At 39.2% G+C, this 16,900-nt stretch overlaps 1 protein-coding gene across 6 annotated transcripts in view; it reads right to left on the reverse strand.

The window, feature by feature from the left end:
* LOC123536408 (putative ferric-chelate reductase 1) overlaps positions 1–16,900 on the reverse strand; it is a 287,726-nt gene that overhangs the window by 14,944 nt on the left and 255,882 nt on the right. For all 6 annotated transcript variants that reach the window (XR_006683316.2, XM_045319579.2, XM_045319578.2 and 3 more), the window contains one exon: positions 6,594–6,655. Coding sequence is in view for 5 of the 6 variants with exons in the window: in XM_045319579.2 (XP_045175514.2) it covers positions 6,594–6,655 (62 nt within the window). In the remaining variant the exon portion in view is untranslated. The remainder of the gene's footprint in view (positions 1–6,593; positions 6,656–16,900) is intronic.

Raw genomic sequence — 16,900 nt, forward strand, 5'->3', positions numbered from 1 at the left:
AACCCATAATGGGTTCTGGCCAGTTCAAGAAAGGAACCGAGATCTTATGGTCATACAAGTTGTGTGCAAGTTTGGTTAAAATAAAATCATAAATGAAACCTCTATCGTGCAGACAAGAAATTGTTGATGGACACACGAACGGACGCACGCACGGACTGACGACGGACGAAGAGTGATTACAAAAGCCCACCTTGTCACTATGTGACAGGTTGAGCTAAAAAAATGGAGATAATAAAAACAAGCAAATTGAATAAAGGGAGATAATTCAAACACTAGGTAAGTTAGAGTTATGGTTCTTTGACAATGCACTTTCCGTCAATGGCCTCTATAATTTTGTGCAGTTTCAATGAAATACCATTAACACTTTTCGAGTAATGCTCCAGACAAGCCTTATTTTGTATAAAGGGAAATAATTAAAACAAGAGGACCATGATGGTCCTGAATCGCTCACCTGTCCCAACATGACCCAGTTTTGAACCGAGTATGACGTCGTTTTTTTTCTATTTTTTGACATAGTGACCTAGTTTTGAGCTCAAGTGACCCAGTTTTGAACCTGACCTAGATATCATAAAGATGAACATTCAGACCAACCATCATATAGATCCCATGAAAAATAGGGCCTCCAGAGAGGTCACAAGGTTTTATCATTATTTGACCTACTGACCTAGTTATTGATGGCATGTGACCCAGTTTCAAACTTGACCTAGATATCATCAAGGTGAACATTCTGACCAATTTTCATGAAGATCCATTCACAAGTATGGCCTCTAGACAGGTCACAAGGTTTTTCTATTTTTAGACCTAATGACCTAGTTTTTGACCGCAGCTGACCCAGTTTCAAACTTGACCTAGATATCATCATGATGAACATTCAGACCAACTTTCATAAAGATCCCATGAAAAATATGGCCTCTAGAGAGGTCACAAGGTTTTTCTATTATTTGACCTACTGACCTAGTTTTTGAAGGCACATGACCCAGTTTCAAACTTGGCCTAGATATCATCAAGGTGAACATTCAGACCAATTTTCATGAAGATCTTGTGAAAAATATGGCCTTTAGAGAGGTCACAAGGTTTTTCTATTTTTAGACCTACTGACCTAGTTTTTAACCACAGTTGACCCAGTTTCGAACTTTGCCTAGATATCATCAAGGTGAACAATCAGACCAACCTTCATGCAGATCCCATGAAAAATATGGCCTCTAGAGAGGTCATAAAGTTTTTTTATTATTTGACCTACTGACCTAGTTATTGATGGCACGTGACCCAGTTTCGAACCTGACCTAGATATCATCAAGGTGAACATTCTGACCAATTTTCATAAAAATCCATTCAAAAGTATGACCTCTAGAGAGGTCACAATGTTTTTCTATTTTTAGACCTAATGACCTAGTTTTGGACCGCAGCTGACCCAGTTTCGAACTTGACCTAGATATCATCAAGATGAACATTCAGACCAACTTTCATACAGATCCCATGAAAAATATGGCCTCTAGAGAGGTCACAAGGTTTATCTATTATTTGACCTACTGACCTAGTTTTTGAGGGCACGTGACCCAGTTTCGAACTTGACCTAGATATCATCAAGGTAAACATTCAGACCAATTTTCATGAAGATCTTGTGAAAAATATGGCCTCTAGAGAGGTCACAACGTTTTTCTATTTTTAGACCTACTGACCTAGTTTTTGACCGCACGTGACCCAGTTTCGAACTTGACCTAGATATCATCAAGATGAACATTCTGACCAACTTTCATAAAGATCCCATGAAAAATGTGACCTCTAGAGAGGTCACAAGCAAAAGTTTACGCACGCACGCACGGACGACGGACGCTGCGCGATCACAAAAGCTCACACTGTCACTTTGTGACATGTGAGCTAAAAATATGACCTCTAGAGAGGTCACAAAGTTTTTCTATTTTCAGACCTACTGACCTAGTTTTTGACCGTACGTGACCCAGTTTCAAACTTGACCTAGATATCATCAAGGTGAACATTCTGACAATTTTTCATGAAGATCCATTGAGAAATATGGCCTCTAGAGAGGTCACAAGGTTTTTCTATTTTTAGACCTACTGACCTAGTTTTTGACCCCACGTGACCCAGTTTCGAATCTGACCTAGATATCATCAAGGTGAACATTCTGACCAATATTCATGAAGATCTTATGAAAAAAATGGCCTCTAGAGAGGTCACAAGGTTTTTCTATTTTTAGACCTACTGACCTAGTTTTTGACCCCACGTGACCCAGTTTCAAACTTGATCTAGATATCATCAAGGTAAACATTCTGACCAATTTTCCTGAAGATCCATTGAAAAATATGGCCTCTAGAGAGGTCACAAGGTTTTTCTATTTTTAGACCTACTGACCTAGTTTTTGACCGCACGTGACCCAGTTTCGAACTTGACCTAGATATCATCAAGGTGAACATTCTGACCAATTTTCATGAAGATCCATTGAGAAATATGGTCTCTAGAGAGGTCACAAGGTTTTTCTATTTTTAGACCTACTGACCTAGTTTTTGATCCCACATGACCCAGTATCGAACTTGACCTAGATATCATCAAGGTGAACATTCTGACCAATATTCATGAAGATCTCATGAAAAATATGGCCTCTAGAGAGGTCACAAGGTTTTTCTAATTTTAGATCTACTGACCTAGTTTTTACCCCCACGTGACCCAGTTACGTACTTGACCTAGATATCATGAAGCTGAACATTCTGACCAATTTTCATGAAGATCCATTGAGGAATATGGCCTCTAGAGAGATCACAAGGTTTTTCTATTTTTAAACCTAATGACCTAGTTTTTGACCCCACGTGACCCAGTTTCGAACTTGACCTAGATATCATCAAGGTGAACATTCTGACCAATATTCATGAAGATCTCATGAAAAATATGGCCTCTAGAGAGGTCACAAGGTTTTTCTATTTTTAGACCTACTGACCTAGTTTTTGACCCCACGTGACCCAGTTTCAAACTTGACCTAGATATCATCAAGGTGAACATTCTGACCAATTTTCATGAAGATCTTGTGAAATATATGGCCTTTAGAGAGGTCACAAGGTTTTTCTATTTTTAGACCTACTGACCTAGTTTTTGATGGCACGTGACCCAGTTTCGAACTTGACCTAGATATCATCAAGGTAAACATTCTGACCAACTTTCATAAAGATCCAATGAAAAATGTGACCTCTAGAGTGGTCACAAGCAAAAGTTTACGCACGCACGCATGGACGGACGGACGGACGACGGACGCCGCGCAATCACAAAAGCTCACCTTGTCACTTTGTGACAGGTGAGCTAAAAACTAGGTGAAGTAGAGTTATGGTTCTTTGACACTTCACTCCCCGTCAATGGCCTCTATCATTTTTTGAAGTTTCAATGAAATGCCATTAATACTTTTCAAGTAATGCTCCGGACAAAGTGTGACGGACAGACGGACGGACAGAAGGACGGACAAAACAGCAACTATATGCTTCGGGGAGCATAAAAAGATTGCTCAGTGCATGTCACAGTAATGGTCTTACTTGACCTTTGACTCCAAGTGTGACCCTGATCTTTGAGATACATTGTAGGGAGCAGGGGTTAAGCACATTATTTAGGAAAAAATGTCTGCTTAATAAAAAGATTGCCCTATGCAGGTCAAAATTTAAAAGGATTTATGACCTCTAAGTGTGACCTTGAACTTTGAGAAAAGGGCCTTGAGTTTCGCACAAAACCCAGTCTTGCTGAGCTAAACATTAATGCCGCATATAAAAAATACTTCAAAGTTATTGTTCGGACAAAATTAGGCAGATACATGCACACACACACACACACTTATGCATCAGCCATTTTGATGACTATGTTGACCTCAATTTCACATTTGATCAGTTTTGTTTAGTCTGTTCAGAGATTTAAAACACATTCTAAAAATGTACTTTTTCTAAATATGAATAACATTAATAGAATTAAATATGAATAATATAATAGATAAAAAAAAGGGCAGTGTGGAGAGGGTTGGGTATGGGATGTGCTATATCTGGCTGTCCCTTAGGCAAGGGCAGAGTGGAGAGGGTTGGGTATGGGATGTGCTAGATCTGGCTGTCCCTTAGGCAAGGGCAGTGTGGAGAGGGTTGGGTATGGGATGTGCTAGATCTGGCTGTCTCTTAGGCAAGGGCAGTGTGGAGAGGGTTGGATATGGGATGTGCTAGATCTGGCTGTCTCTTAGGCAAGGGCAGTGTGGAGAGGGTTGGGTATGGGATGTGCTAGATCTTGCTGTCTCTTAAGCGAGGGCAGAGTGGAGAGGGTTGGATATGGGATGTGCTAGATCTGGCTGTCTCTTAGGCAAGGGCAGAGTGGAGAGGGCTGGATATGGGACGTGCAAGATCTGACTGTCTCCTAGGCAAGGGCAGTGTGGAGAGGGCTGGATTTGGGATGTACTAGATCTGGCTGTCTCCTAAGCAAGGGCAATGTGGAGAGGGTTTGATATGGGATGTGCTAGATCTGGCTGTCTCTTAGGCAAGGGCAGTGTGGAGAGGGTTGGATATGGGTTGTGCTAGATCTGGCTGTCTCTTAGGCAAGGGCAGTGTGGATAGGGTTGGATATGGTATGTGCTAGATCTGGCTGTCTCTTAGGCAAGGGTACAGTGGAGAGGGTTGGATATGGTATGTGCTAGATCTGGCTGTCTCCTAGGCAAGGGTAGTGTGGAGAGGGTTGGATATGGGATGTGTTAGATCTGGCTGTCTCCTAGGCAAGAGCAGCATGGAGAGGGTTGGATATGGGATGTGCTAGATCTGGCTGTCTCTTAGGCAAGGGCAGTGTGGAGAGGGTTGGGTATGGGATGTGCTAGATCTGGCTGTCTCCTAGGCAAGGGCAGCATGGAGAGGGTTGGATATGGGATGTGCTAGATCTGGCTGTCTCCTAGGCAAGGGCAGAGTGGAGAGGGTTGGATATGGGATGTGCTAGATCTGGCTGTCTCCTAGACAATGGCAGTGTGGAGAGGGTTGGATATGGGATGTGCTAGATCTGGCTGTCTCTTAGGCAAGGGCAGCATGGAGGGGGTTGGATATGGGATGTGCTAGATCTGGCTGTCCCTTAGGCAAGGGCAGTGTGGAGAGGGTTGGATTTGGGAGGTGCTAGCTCTGGCTGTCTCCTAGGCAAGGGCAGAATGGAGAGGGTTGGATATGGGATGTACTAGATCTGGTTGTCTCTTAGGCAAGGGCAGTGTGGAGAGGGTTGGATATGGGATGTGCTAAATCATGGGATGTGCTAGATCTGACTGTCTCCTAGGCAAGGGCAGTGTGGAGACGGTTGGATATGGGATGTACTAGATCTGGCTGTCTCTTAGGCAAAGGCAGTGTGGAGAGGGTTGAATATGGGATGTACTAGATCTGGCTGTCTCTTAGGCAAGGGCAGTGTGGATAGGGTTGGATATGGTATGTGCTAGATCTGGCTGTCTCTTAGGCAAGGGTAGAGTGGAGAGGATTGGATATGGTATGTGCTAGATCTGGCTGTCTCCTAGGCAAGGGTAGTGTGGAGAGGTTTGGATATGGGATGTGCTAGATCTGGCTGTCTCCTAGGCAAGAGCATTGTGGAGAGGGTTGGATATGGGATGTGCTAGATCTGGCTGTCTCCTAGGCAAGGGCAGTGTGGAGAGGGTTGGGTATGGGATGTGCTAGATCTGGCTGTCTCCTAGGCAAGGGCAGTGTGGAGAGGGTTGGATATGGGATGTGCTAGATCTGGCTGTCTCTTAGGTAAGGGCAGAGTGGAGAGGGTTGGATATGGGATGTGCTAGATCTGGCTGTCTCTTAGGCAAGGGCAGTGTGGAGAGGGCTGGATATAGTGGATGTACTAGATCTGGCTGCCTCCTAGGCAAGGGTAGTGTGGAGAGGGTTGGATATGGGATATGCTAGATCTGGCTGTCTCTTAGGCAAGGGCATTTTTTATGTAAACAGTTTACATACCTGACTTAATATTCTTGATCTGCTTCAGTTTGTAAACAGTTTACATACCTGACTTAATATTCTTGATCTGCTGCATCTGATTGTGTTTCATGTAAACAGTTTATATACTTGACTTAATATTCTTGACCTGCTGCATCTGATTGTGTTTTATGTAAACAGTTTACATACTTGACTTAATATTCTTGATCTGCTGCAGTTTGTAAACAGTTTACATACGTGACGTAATATTCTTGATCTGCTGCATCTGATTGTGTTTTATGTAAACAGTTTACATACCTGATGAACTGTTTCATGATCTGCTGCAGAAGACTGTGTTTTATGTAAGCAGTTTACATACCTGATGAACTGTTTCATGATCTGCTGCATCTAATTGTGTTTTATGTAAACAGTTTACACACCTGATGAACTGTTTCATGATCTGCTGCATCTGATTGTGTTTTATGTAATCAGTCTACACACCTGATGAACTGTTTCATGATCTGCTGCATCTGATTGTGTTTTATGTAAACAGTTTACACACCTGATGAACTGTTTCATGATCTGCTGCATCTGATTGTGTTTTATGTAAACAGTTTACACACCTGATGAACTGTTTCATGATCTGCTGCAGAAGATTGTGTTTTATGTAAGCAGTTTACATACCTGATGAACTGTTTCATGATCTGCTGCAGAAGATTTCATTTCATATGCTTCTCCTTTAGAGCCTGCAAGACAAAAGTAATAATAGTTAAAACCCATTCTCTTTTTGATATTTTTCAGTTATAAACCAACTGCTTATTACTCAACATTTATTGCTAAAGTAAGAATGGTACAGTGAGAACTTGGTTGAAAATTTGGAGTAACTGACAATTTTATCATAATGAAAAAGTTTATATAGGTGAAAGCGATCTTTCCTTTATATCTACATACAATACTTACAACAATTAATAAATTGATTTTGATAGCACTGGCCTCCAGATCATGTGACAGTTTAAAAAAAAAATTGTATCAGGAAATTAATGCTCTATTTCCTAAGAAAGCTTTGAAACTGACTGACTATATGTCGTGAAAACACATGAGAATAAGTTGTTTTTACTGATTTTTACATTGAAAATCAAACGAGGTAAACTGCTTTAATTATAAATCTCTATAATTAACACAATGTATACATATTCCTCTGTGGCAGTATTGGTACAATATATACATATTCTTCCATGGCAGTATTGGTAAAGACAGCAGAAAAGTTTTTATTGCCACGGCAGCTTGGGTTCAATTCCTGATGCAGGTATCTTTTTTTCTTGATTTAGCATTTTAAAGAAAGTTTAGAAACAAAAACTCATATTTAATGTTCATAATATGACCAAACTTCAATTTTAAAGAAAGATCATTTTTAGCTAAAATCTGGAGGTCAGTGCCTTTAAGATAAACATGCAACCATGGTGTTACTTGAATATAATAGAACTTAATTAAGTCAAATTATTGTTTTATCTTTAACTACTTATTACATACACATTACACAAATATTGCTCTAGCAAGAACAAAAACGATGGTAAATACACATTTTAATTATATACATGTTAGATTTTTATTGCTTTGGCAAAGATGGCAAATATATCTATTCATTACATCAGACATTTTTGCGCTGAGCATATAGCTGACAACCCGCCGTGATTTGATCAATATTTCTCCTATATGTATAATTACCAAATAACCCACAACTTTTTAATTAAATGCTTCTTTAAAATATTCAGAATTTGCGGATGATGAGCATTTTTATTAACATCGGCAAATTTTGAATATTTTAAAGAAGTATATAAGTTATTTGGTGAATTTATATGTAGAGAATATCAAGTTCATAAGACTGCAGGTAGTCAACATAGCGGTCATATGTCAAGCCGCAGAGTACCAATGTGCAAGATCAGTGAAAAGGAAGGTTATAACCTCACATGTGAGTCTTCTAAATGAGATGGTTGTGGAGATAATATTGATTCACGATCTTTAGGTAAGTGATGAGGAGATGGTTGTGGAGGTAAGAACATTGATCCATGTCTTAAGGTAAATGAGGAGGTGATGGTTATGAAGGTAAGAAAGTTGATTGATGGTCTTTGGGTAAATGATGAGATGATGGTTGTGGAGGTAAGAATATTGATCCATGTCTTAAATTAAATTAGGAGGTGATGGTTATGAAGGTAAGAAAGTTGATTGATGGTCTTTTGGTAAATGATGAGGTGATGGTAATGGAGGTAAGAACATTGATTGATGGTCTTTGGGTAAATAATGAGGTGATGGTTGTTGAGGTAAGGACATTGATCGATGGTCTTTGAGTAAATGATGTGGTGATAGTTGTGGAGGTAAGGACATTGATTGATGGTCTTTGGGTAAATGATGAGGTGATGGTTGTGGGGGTAAGAACATTGACTGGTGATCTTTGGGTAAATGATGTGGTGATGGTTGCGGAGGTAAGAACATTGATTGGTGGTCTTTGGGTAAATGATGTGGTGTTAGTTGTGGAGGTAAGGACATTGATTGATGGTCTTTGGGTAAATGATAAGGTGATGGTTGTGGAGGTAAGAACATTGACTGATGGTCTTTGAGTAAATGATGTGGTGATGGTTGTGGAGGTAAGAACATTGATTGGTGGTCTTTGGGTAAATGATGAGGTGTTAGTTGTGGAGGTAAGGACATTGATTTATGCTCTTTGGGTAAATGATGTGGTGATGGTTGTGGAGGTAAGAACATTGATTGATTTTCTTTGGGTAAATGATGTGGTGATAGTTGTGGAGGTAAGAACATTGATTGATGGTCCTTGGGTAAATGATGAGGTAATGATTGTGGAGGTAAGAACATTGATTGATGGTCTTTGGGTAAATAATGAGGTGATGGTTATGGAGGTAAGAACACTGATCGATGGTCTTTGGGTAAATGATGAGATGATGGTAATGGAGCTACGAACATTGATGGTCTCTTGGTAAATTATGAGGTACGGTGTGGAGGTAAAAAATTGATCATGTCTTTGGTAAATGAAGGGGTGTTAGGGAGGTAAGAACAGTTGATTGGGATGGTCTTTGGGTAAATGATGAGATGATGGTTATGGAGGTAAGAATATTGATCCATGGTCTTTGGGTAAATGATAAGGTGGTTGTTATGGAGGTAAGAACATTGATTGGTGGTCTCTGGGTAAATAATGAGGTGATGGTTATGGAGGTAAGAATATTGATCCATGGTCTTTGGGTAAATGATGAGGTGGTTGTTATGGAGGTAAGAACATTGATTGGTGGTCTTTGGGTAAATGATGAGGTGATGGTTGTGGAGGTAAGAAAGTTGATTGATACTCTTTTGGTAAATGATGAGGTGATGGTTGTGGGGTTAAGAACATTGATGCTCTTTGGGTAAATGATGAGGTAATGGTTGTGGAGGTAAGAAAGTTGATTTATGCTCTTTGGGTAAATGATGAGGTAATGATTGTGGAGTTAAGAACACTGATTGATGGTTTTGTGTAAATGATGTGGTGATGGTTGTGGAGGTAAGAAAGTTGATTGATACTCTTTTGGTAAATGATGAGGTGATGGTTGTGGAGGTAAGAAAGTTGATTGATACTCTTTTGGTAAATGATGAGGTGATGGTTGTGGGGTTAAGAACATTGATGCTCTTTGGGTAAATGATGAGGTAATGGTTGTGGAGGTAAGAAAGTTGATTTATGCTCTTTGGGTAAATGATGAGGTAATGATGGTGGAGTTAAGAACACTGATTGATGGTTTTGTGTAAATGATGTGGTGATGGTTGTGGAGGTAAGAAAATTGATTGATGGTCTTTGGGTAAATGATGAGGTGAAGGTTGTGGAGGTAAGAACATTGATTGATGCTCTTTGGATAAATGATGAGGTGATGGTTGTGAAGTTAAGATCATTGATTGATGCTCTTTGGGTAAATGATGAGGTGATGGCTATTGCAGGTAAGAACATTGATTGATGCTCTTTGGGTAAATGATGAGGTGATGGTTGTGGAGGTAAGAACATTGACTGATGCTCTTTGGGTAAATGATGAGGTGATGGTTGTGGAGGTAAGAGCATTGATTGACGCTCTTTAGGTAAATGATGAGGTGATGGCTATTGCAGGTAAGAACATTGATTGATGCTCTTTGGGTAAATGATGAGGTGAGGGTTGTGGAGGTAAGAACATTGATTGATGCTCTTTTGGTAAATGATGAGGTGAGGGTTGTGGAGATAAGAACATTGATTGATGCTCTTTGGGTAAATAATGAGGTGATGGTTGTGGAGGTAAGAACATTGATTGATGCTCTTTGGGTAAATGATGAGGTGATGGTTGTGGAGGTAAGAACATTGATTGATGCTCTTTGGGTAAATAATGAGGTGATGGTTGTGGAGGTAAGAACATTGATTGATGCTCTTTGGGTAAATGATGAGGTGATGGTTGTGGAGTTAAGAATATAGATCCGTTGTCTTTACTTCTTTATTTGATTAAACACTGTTGTTGTTTTTTTTCCAGAAAATTCAGCAAATTAACATGAAAGGATTGAATGCTTTATTTTCTGCTTGGATGATTTAAAAGTAGGGACATTGAGCATTTAGTTATTCTGGGAGTCTGAAAAATGGCACATTCAGAAATGAAACTTCAGAGTTGATTTTACATGAATGTATCAAGGAGTATTTAGTACAGACAATGCTATTGTCCTGTAACTAAAAAACTCAGCTTTTTAAAAAAGAGACAAATTGTTTATCTCAGCTGTTAAACTAGAATGTGTCTGTAGGACACAGGGTGTGCCCCCCACTGATACATTTGTCACAAATAAGGGGAAATCATTCAAATGTTTGCAGTCTTAATGGGGTATAGCCTCAACAAACATTTTATGAAAAGGATTAATTATTCTAGGCCCTATATTTTTTGAGCTATGAGCATCACAAACAAAAAATTCACTATTTGGCTATTTCAAGGGCCATAACTCTGCAATAAGAGCTAAGATTCTCAAGAAGAATGCCAAGTGTGCAAGGTCACATCACGATAAAGACTCTAGCAAGGTTTCCTGAATTTACATCTAATACTTTTTGAGCTAGGCACATAATTAGGTGAAAAAGTGCATTTTATTACTATTTCAGGGGCCATAACTTTAAAAATATGGGGTGGAGCCAGCCAAAAAACTAGAGGTGTGCAAGTTTATATCATGATAAAGATTTATGCAAGGTTTCATGAATCTATATCAAATACTATTTGAGCTAGGTGCATCACAAGGTGAAAATGTACATTTTTGACTATTTCAGGGGCCATAACTCTAAAAATAGGGGGCGGACCCAATGAAAAATAGGAGGTGCGCAAGTTCATATCATGATTAAGACTCACGCAAGGTTTCATGAACTTATATCAAATACTTTTTGAGCTAGGCATGTCACAAGGTGAAAATGGGCATTTTTGACTATTTCAGGGGCAATAACTCTGAAAATAGGGGGCGGACCCAAATGAAAAATAGGAGGTGCGCATGTTCATATCATGATTAAGACTCATGCAAGGTTTCATGAATCTATATCAAATAGTTTTTGAGCTAGGCGTGTCACAAAGTGAAAATGTGCATTTTTGACTATTTCAGGGGCCACAAGTCTAAAAATAGGGGTGGAGCCAGATGAAAAATAGGAGGTGCGCAAGTTCATATCATGATTAAGACTCATGCAAGGTTTCATGAATCCATATCAAATACTTTTTGAGCTAGGCATGTCACAAGGTGAAAATGTACTTTTTTGACTATTTCAGGGGCCATAACTCTGAAAATAGGGGGCGGAGCCAGACGAAAACTAGAAAATGCTTTTGTAAAAAAGCGCATGTCTCCCCCAATGCAAAGTCCTATAGGCAAGAAGTCAATAGGGGTCAGGAGCGAAAGTCAAAGAGACACTGGTGGTTGGCTGCAATAGGGATCATCTACTTGGCATGTCCAGTCATCCCGCTAAATTTCAACACTCGTGGCCTAGTGGTTCTCAAGTCACTGTTAAGGCTCCTGTGACCCTGACCTTTGATCAAGTGACCTCAAAATAAATAGGGGTCATGTACTGTGCATGTCCAATCATCCTATTAAGTTTCAACATTGTAGGTCAAGTGGTTCTCAAGTTATTTCCAAAAAATGATTTTACATGAACAGGCCACTGTGACCTTGACCTTTAATAGACTGACCCCAAAATCAATAGGGGTCATCTACTCTGCATGTTCAATCATCCTATGAAGTTTCAACATTCTGGGTCAAGTGGTTCTCAAGTTATTGATCGGAACTGGTTATCAATGTTCAGGCCTCTGTGACCTTGACCTTTAACGGAGTGACCCCAAAAACAATAAGGGTCATTTACTCTGCATGAACAATCATCCTATGAAGTTTCAACATTCTGGGTCGAGAGGTTCTCAAGTTATTGATTGGAAATGGTTTTCCATGTTCAGGCCCCCGTGGCCTTGACCTTTAACAGAGTGACCCTAAAATCGTTAGGGTTCATCTACTCTGCATGACCAATCATCCTACGAAGTTTCATCATTCTGGGTCAAGTGGTTCTCAAGTTATTGACCGGAAATGGTTTTCAATGTGTGGGCCCCTCTGACTTTGACCTTTCACAGAGTGACCCCAAAATCGTTAGGGGTCATCTACTCTTCATGACCAATCATCCTATTAAGTTTCAACATTCTGGGTCAAGTGGTTCTCAAGTTACTGACCGGAAATGGTTTTCAATGTTCAGGCCCCTGTGACCTTGACCTTTAATGGAGTGACCCCAAAATCGATAGGGGTCATCTACTTTGCATGTACAATCATCCTATGAAGTTTCAACATTCTGGGTCAAGTGGTTCTCTAGTTATTGATCGGAAATGGTTTTCAATGTTCAAGCTCCTGTGACCTTGACCTTTGACAGAGTGACCCCAAAATCAATAGGGGTCATCTACTCTTTATGACCAATCATCCTATGAAGTTTCAACATTCTGGGTCAAGTGGTTCTCTAGTTATTGATCGGAAATGGTTTTCAATGTTCAGGCCCCTGTGACCTTGACCTTTGACGGAGTGACCCCAAAATCAATAGGGGTCATCTACTCTTCATGACCAATCATCCTATGAAGTTTCAACATTCTGGGTCAAGTGGTTCTCTAGTTATTGATCGGAAATGGTTTTCAATGTTCAGGCCCCTGTGACCTTGACCTTTGACGGAGTGACCCAAAAAACAATAGGGGTCGTCTACTCCAGCAGCCCTACAATCCTATGAAGTTTGAAGGTTCTAGGTCAAATGGTTCTCCAGTTATTGCTTGGAAATGAAGTGTGACGGACGGACGGACGGACGGACAGGGCAAAAACAATATGTCTCCTTGGGGAGACATAAATAGGAGGTGCGCAAGTTCATATCATGATAAAGACTCATGCAAGGCTTCATCAATTTATATCAAATACTTTTCGAGCTAGGCGGGTCACGAACTTCGGACGGACAAGACCAAATCTATATGCCCCCACCACTCATGGGGGGGGGGGGGGCACAAAAACAGTTTTATGTAAAATGTTAAAAGAAGTATGTAAATTTAAAACTGTTGCTATTCTAACAAGAGCTATTGGAGGACAGCAATACTCAACTATTCAAAAGCCTTGTGACACAGTAAGTTACAAAAGTTGAAAAAGGGGCTTCATTTTATAAAAATACAAAATAGAGTTATGACACCTGTGCATTGTATCATCACAGCGAAAAAATATGTGAAGTTTCAATATATATTCATTCAAGTGGTTACAGACACACCAGCGTACATACAAAACTAAACCAAATCTGGATGCGGACGAAGATGCCAATAAACAGGCAACTGCAATAGCTCTACCTATTCTTCAAATAAACCATCAAAAATATGCATGCAAGCAGACAAACACAAAGTACTATTTGTAAAGTTGGGTCATATTAATGCATTTTCTGTTGCAAAGCGTTTTAGAATTAATTTGAAAAAAAAACAAAAAAACAAACTAGAAATCTTTCTCTGCAGAAAAGTTCTTATTTTGTGCAACCATCTCATGCTTCCAGTGTACAAAATACATACATGCCATATCTCCCGCCGGGAGACTTTTTCTCCCGTATTTTCAGTATATCTCCCGGTCTCCCGCCGGGACATGAAAACCTCCCGTAAAAAAATAAATTCAGAAAAAAAGTCCTCTGTCAAAAAATCGTATCTCGGACCACATGTAGACCTTTAGAAAATACTTGAAATTCAATATCGAGTAGCCCGGAAATACTCTTCAAACATAATTTTCATAGTTGTCTATAATCCCTAGCTTGTTTATCGAGAGATACACGCCTGAGGCATTAATTATCTTACCACCTACTGTCACCATCTGCAAACAATTAACCATTTAATCTTACCCGTAGGCAATTGTAAACATGTGCATGTGCGAGATTTTAGACTGATTCAATAACATCAAAGCCACTGATCCGTAGTTTTTCAAAACAATATGTAAACCAGTCTTAAAATTACGTCATTTTACCGCCACCTGCCAAAGTGTACTTTCGTTTTCGCTGACCTCAATATTTATCGGGAAACACTCTTTTCCAATATTTATCGAGCCATCAGAGGATTAGACAGGTTAGTGCTAACACCGAGTTTATGTTTCTCAATTTAGATACTTGCACAACATGCAAAAAATCAACAACGACTTAACAAAATTGGCGAGTTAATGTCAGACTACACAGAATTTCGGACAAACATGAATTCGGATAAGTGAATTTTACGAAATAAATTGCAATTCATACTGCCCGAATAATTGACTGCCATTCCTTTGTGATATTGTCATGTTGCAATAATTAACGGGAGAAGAATTCCCAGGTTAAATGCATGTAGTTTTAATCTAAATATGGACAATCCAGCAAAAGAACGATTTTCATTTTTGTTTTAACAACTTCATTTATGAAAAGAAATGACTGCCCTTAAAAGACTGTTTTGACATGATATTTCCACAATCTTTTGAGTATTGTATGCTTAAACATGTCAAAAAGATCACTCTCTCCAGATGCAGAAGCATCAAGACATAAACCAAAAACAAAGTTCCTGGTTCAATCTTTCATGGAATTCTGAATTTCCTTGGATTAAGTTAAGTGCTATAAGTAATAATCATGCATTCTGTACACAACTGTTGGCTCCACTCATCAATTCAATGTAAAAAAACTCCCTTATTTTTACCCAAATCTCCCTTAAAAAAAGCCCTGCTGAGGCAAATCTCCCTTATTGACCGTCTGAAAATATGGCATGTATGAAAATAGCCATGCTAAAGCAGCACACCACAACACAATAACTATACATGATTTGTAATTGATTATATATAATATAGATAATGTTAAATGTGATGAGTTTATTTTGGACAATCGATCCAAAATTAACAATGTAGAAATTTCCTTACTGCAGACCGAACAAAAGTAGTGCCATAGGTACAAAAAATAGTTCCATGCCATACATTTATTTAACCATCAAAATATAATTATTTTGCCACGACATGGATTCTGCGGCTAATACATTTACGATTATAGTAGCATATAGCAAGACAAGGGAAAGTTGTGAGTTGTAAATATTTGTGAATGAGAAATATTTGTTCGATTTTATAGATGTTTTGTTTCGGATTTTAATGATTTTTCATTCCGTAAGTAGCGTTTAAATACAAAGGTATATGTATTCAATCAAAATGTTGATACAGTAATGAAATGACGGCCCTAGGAACACTACACGTTATTTTTAAATCGGAGGTTCACTTTGAACAGCATGTCACACTTTACTATTGATTATTCTCTGCGCCTAATTCATAGATGTGTCACTCAGTTTGCATGCCTATATCGGACTGACAGCAGTCGGAATATTGGCGGGTATGCGCTATATCCACCCGATATAAAAATATGACCCACACTATTATTTTCCTAACGATTAGGCATAGTGTTATGTGTGTAAGTACCTAACCATTCATATATGTTAAACACATCAAAAACAACAAAGGTCAAGTATTGGCCAGATGTCGTAAGAAATGCAACTTAAATGTAATAAATATTTCAACGTTGATGATTTTTTTGTCAATAACAGTGAACTGCATAAAAGACGGAATATCCCCAATGACGGATAGACAGTTTGATACCTGATCGATCTCAGACCTAGACATGATATCAGTCCGACTATAATGGTCCGACATCATTTTATGATATCTATCCTATTAAAAAGAGGTATTGGTCCAAGGACGGTTAGATATGGACTGGATTAGATAATACTTTTATAACGGAAACAGAAATTATTTCAGGGATTACATGTGGTGGGCCGGTGGTCTAGTGGTAACACGCTTGACTGTCAATCCAGAGGTCCAGGGTTCTAATCGCGGTCCAGGCACTGGAAATTTCTGAGATGCTCTTGAGTGTCTCCCACCTCACTTAGAGGCCTGTACTGGTTCTTCCCAGGAAAGATGGCCTCGCGTGTATCGGTGCTATACACCGGGAACGTTAAAGAACCAGACTGTCTATTCGCAAAGAGCTAGGCTAAGTTAGCCGGACAAGTCTGTATCTAAAAAGGATTTCTCTCTATCTGTCTGGGGGCTTTATCTCACTCTGTCCCTCTGGTCAGTAGAGGATGAATTTTGTGCCCTGTGTGGCTGCGTTTGCTATATGTAAAGCGCCTTTGAACGTGTTTATCATGAAAAGGGCGCTATATAAATCTGGTATAATAATAATAATAATGATAATAATACATCTTCCGCTGGCTTAACAGACCTTCATTTTGGAAATTTGTATAGAAATGTTGTTTTATATTTTGAAAAATATATAACGTACTAGTAAATCAAACAATAATTTGTTTCTAAATGCTTAAAAGCATCAAATTCAGTTAAACGGTCAAAAATATTTATGAATGCAGTTTATCGCTCATGCAAAATATTGCAAAGGGCTTTTCTTAACATACTTGCAGTATTTTAAATCATATATACACAGTGTATAGCTTATGGAT

This window comes from Mercenaria mercenaria, chromosome 17 (assembly GCF_021730395.1).
Source record: "Mercenaria mercenaria strain notata chromosome 17, MADL_Memer_1, whole genome shotgun sequence".
NCBI classification, from domain to species: Eukaryota; Metazoa; Mollusca; class Bivalvia; order Venerida; family Veneridae; genus Mercenaria; species Mercenaria mercenaria.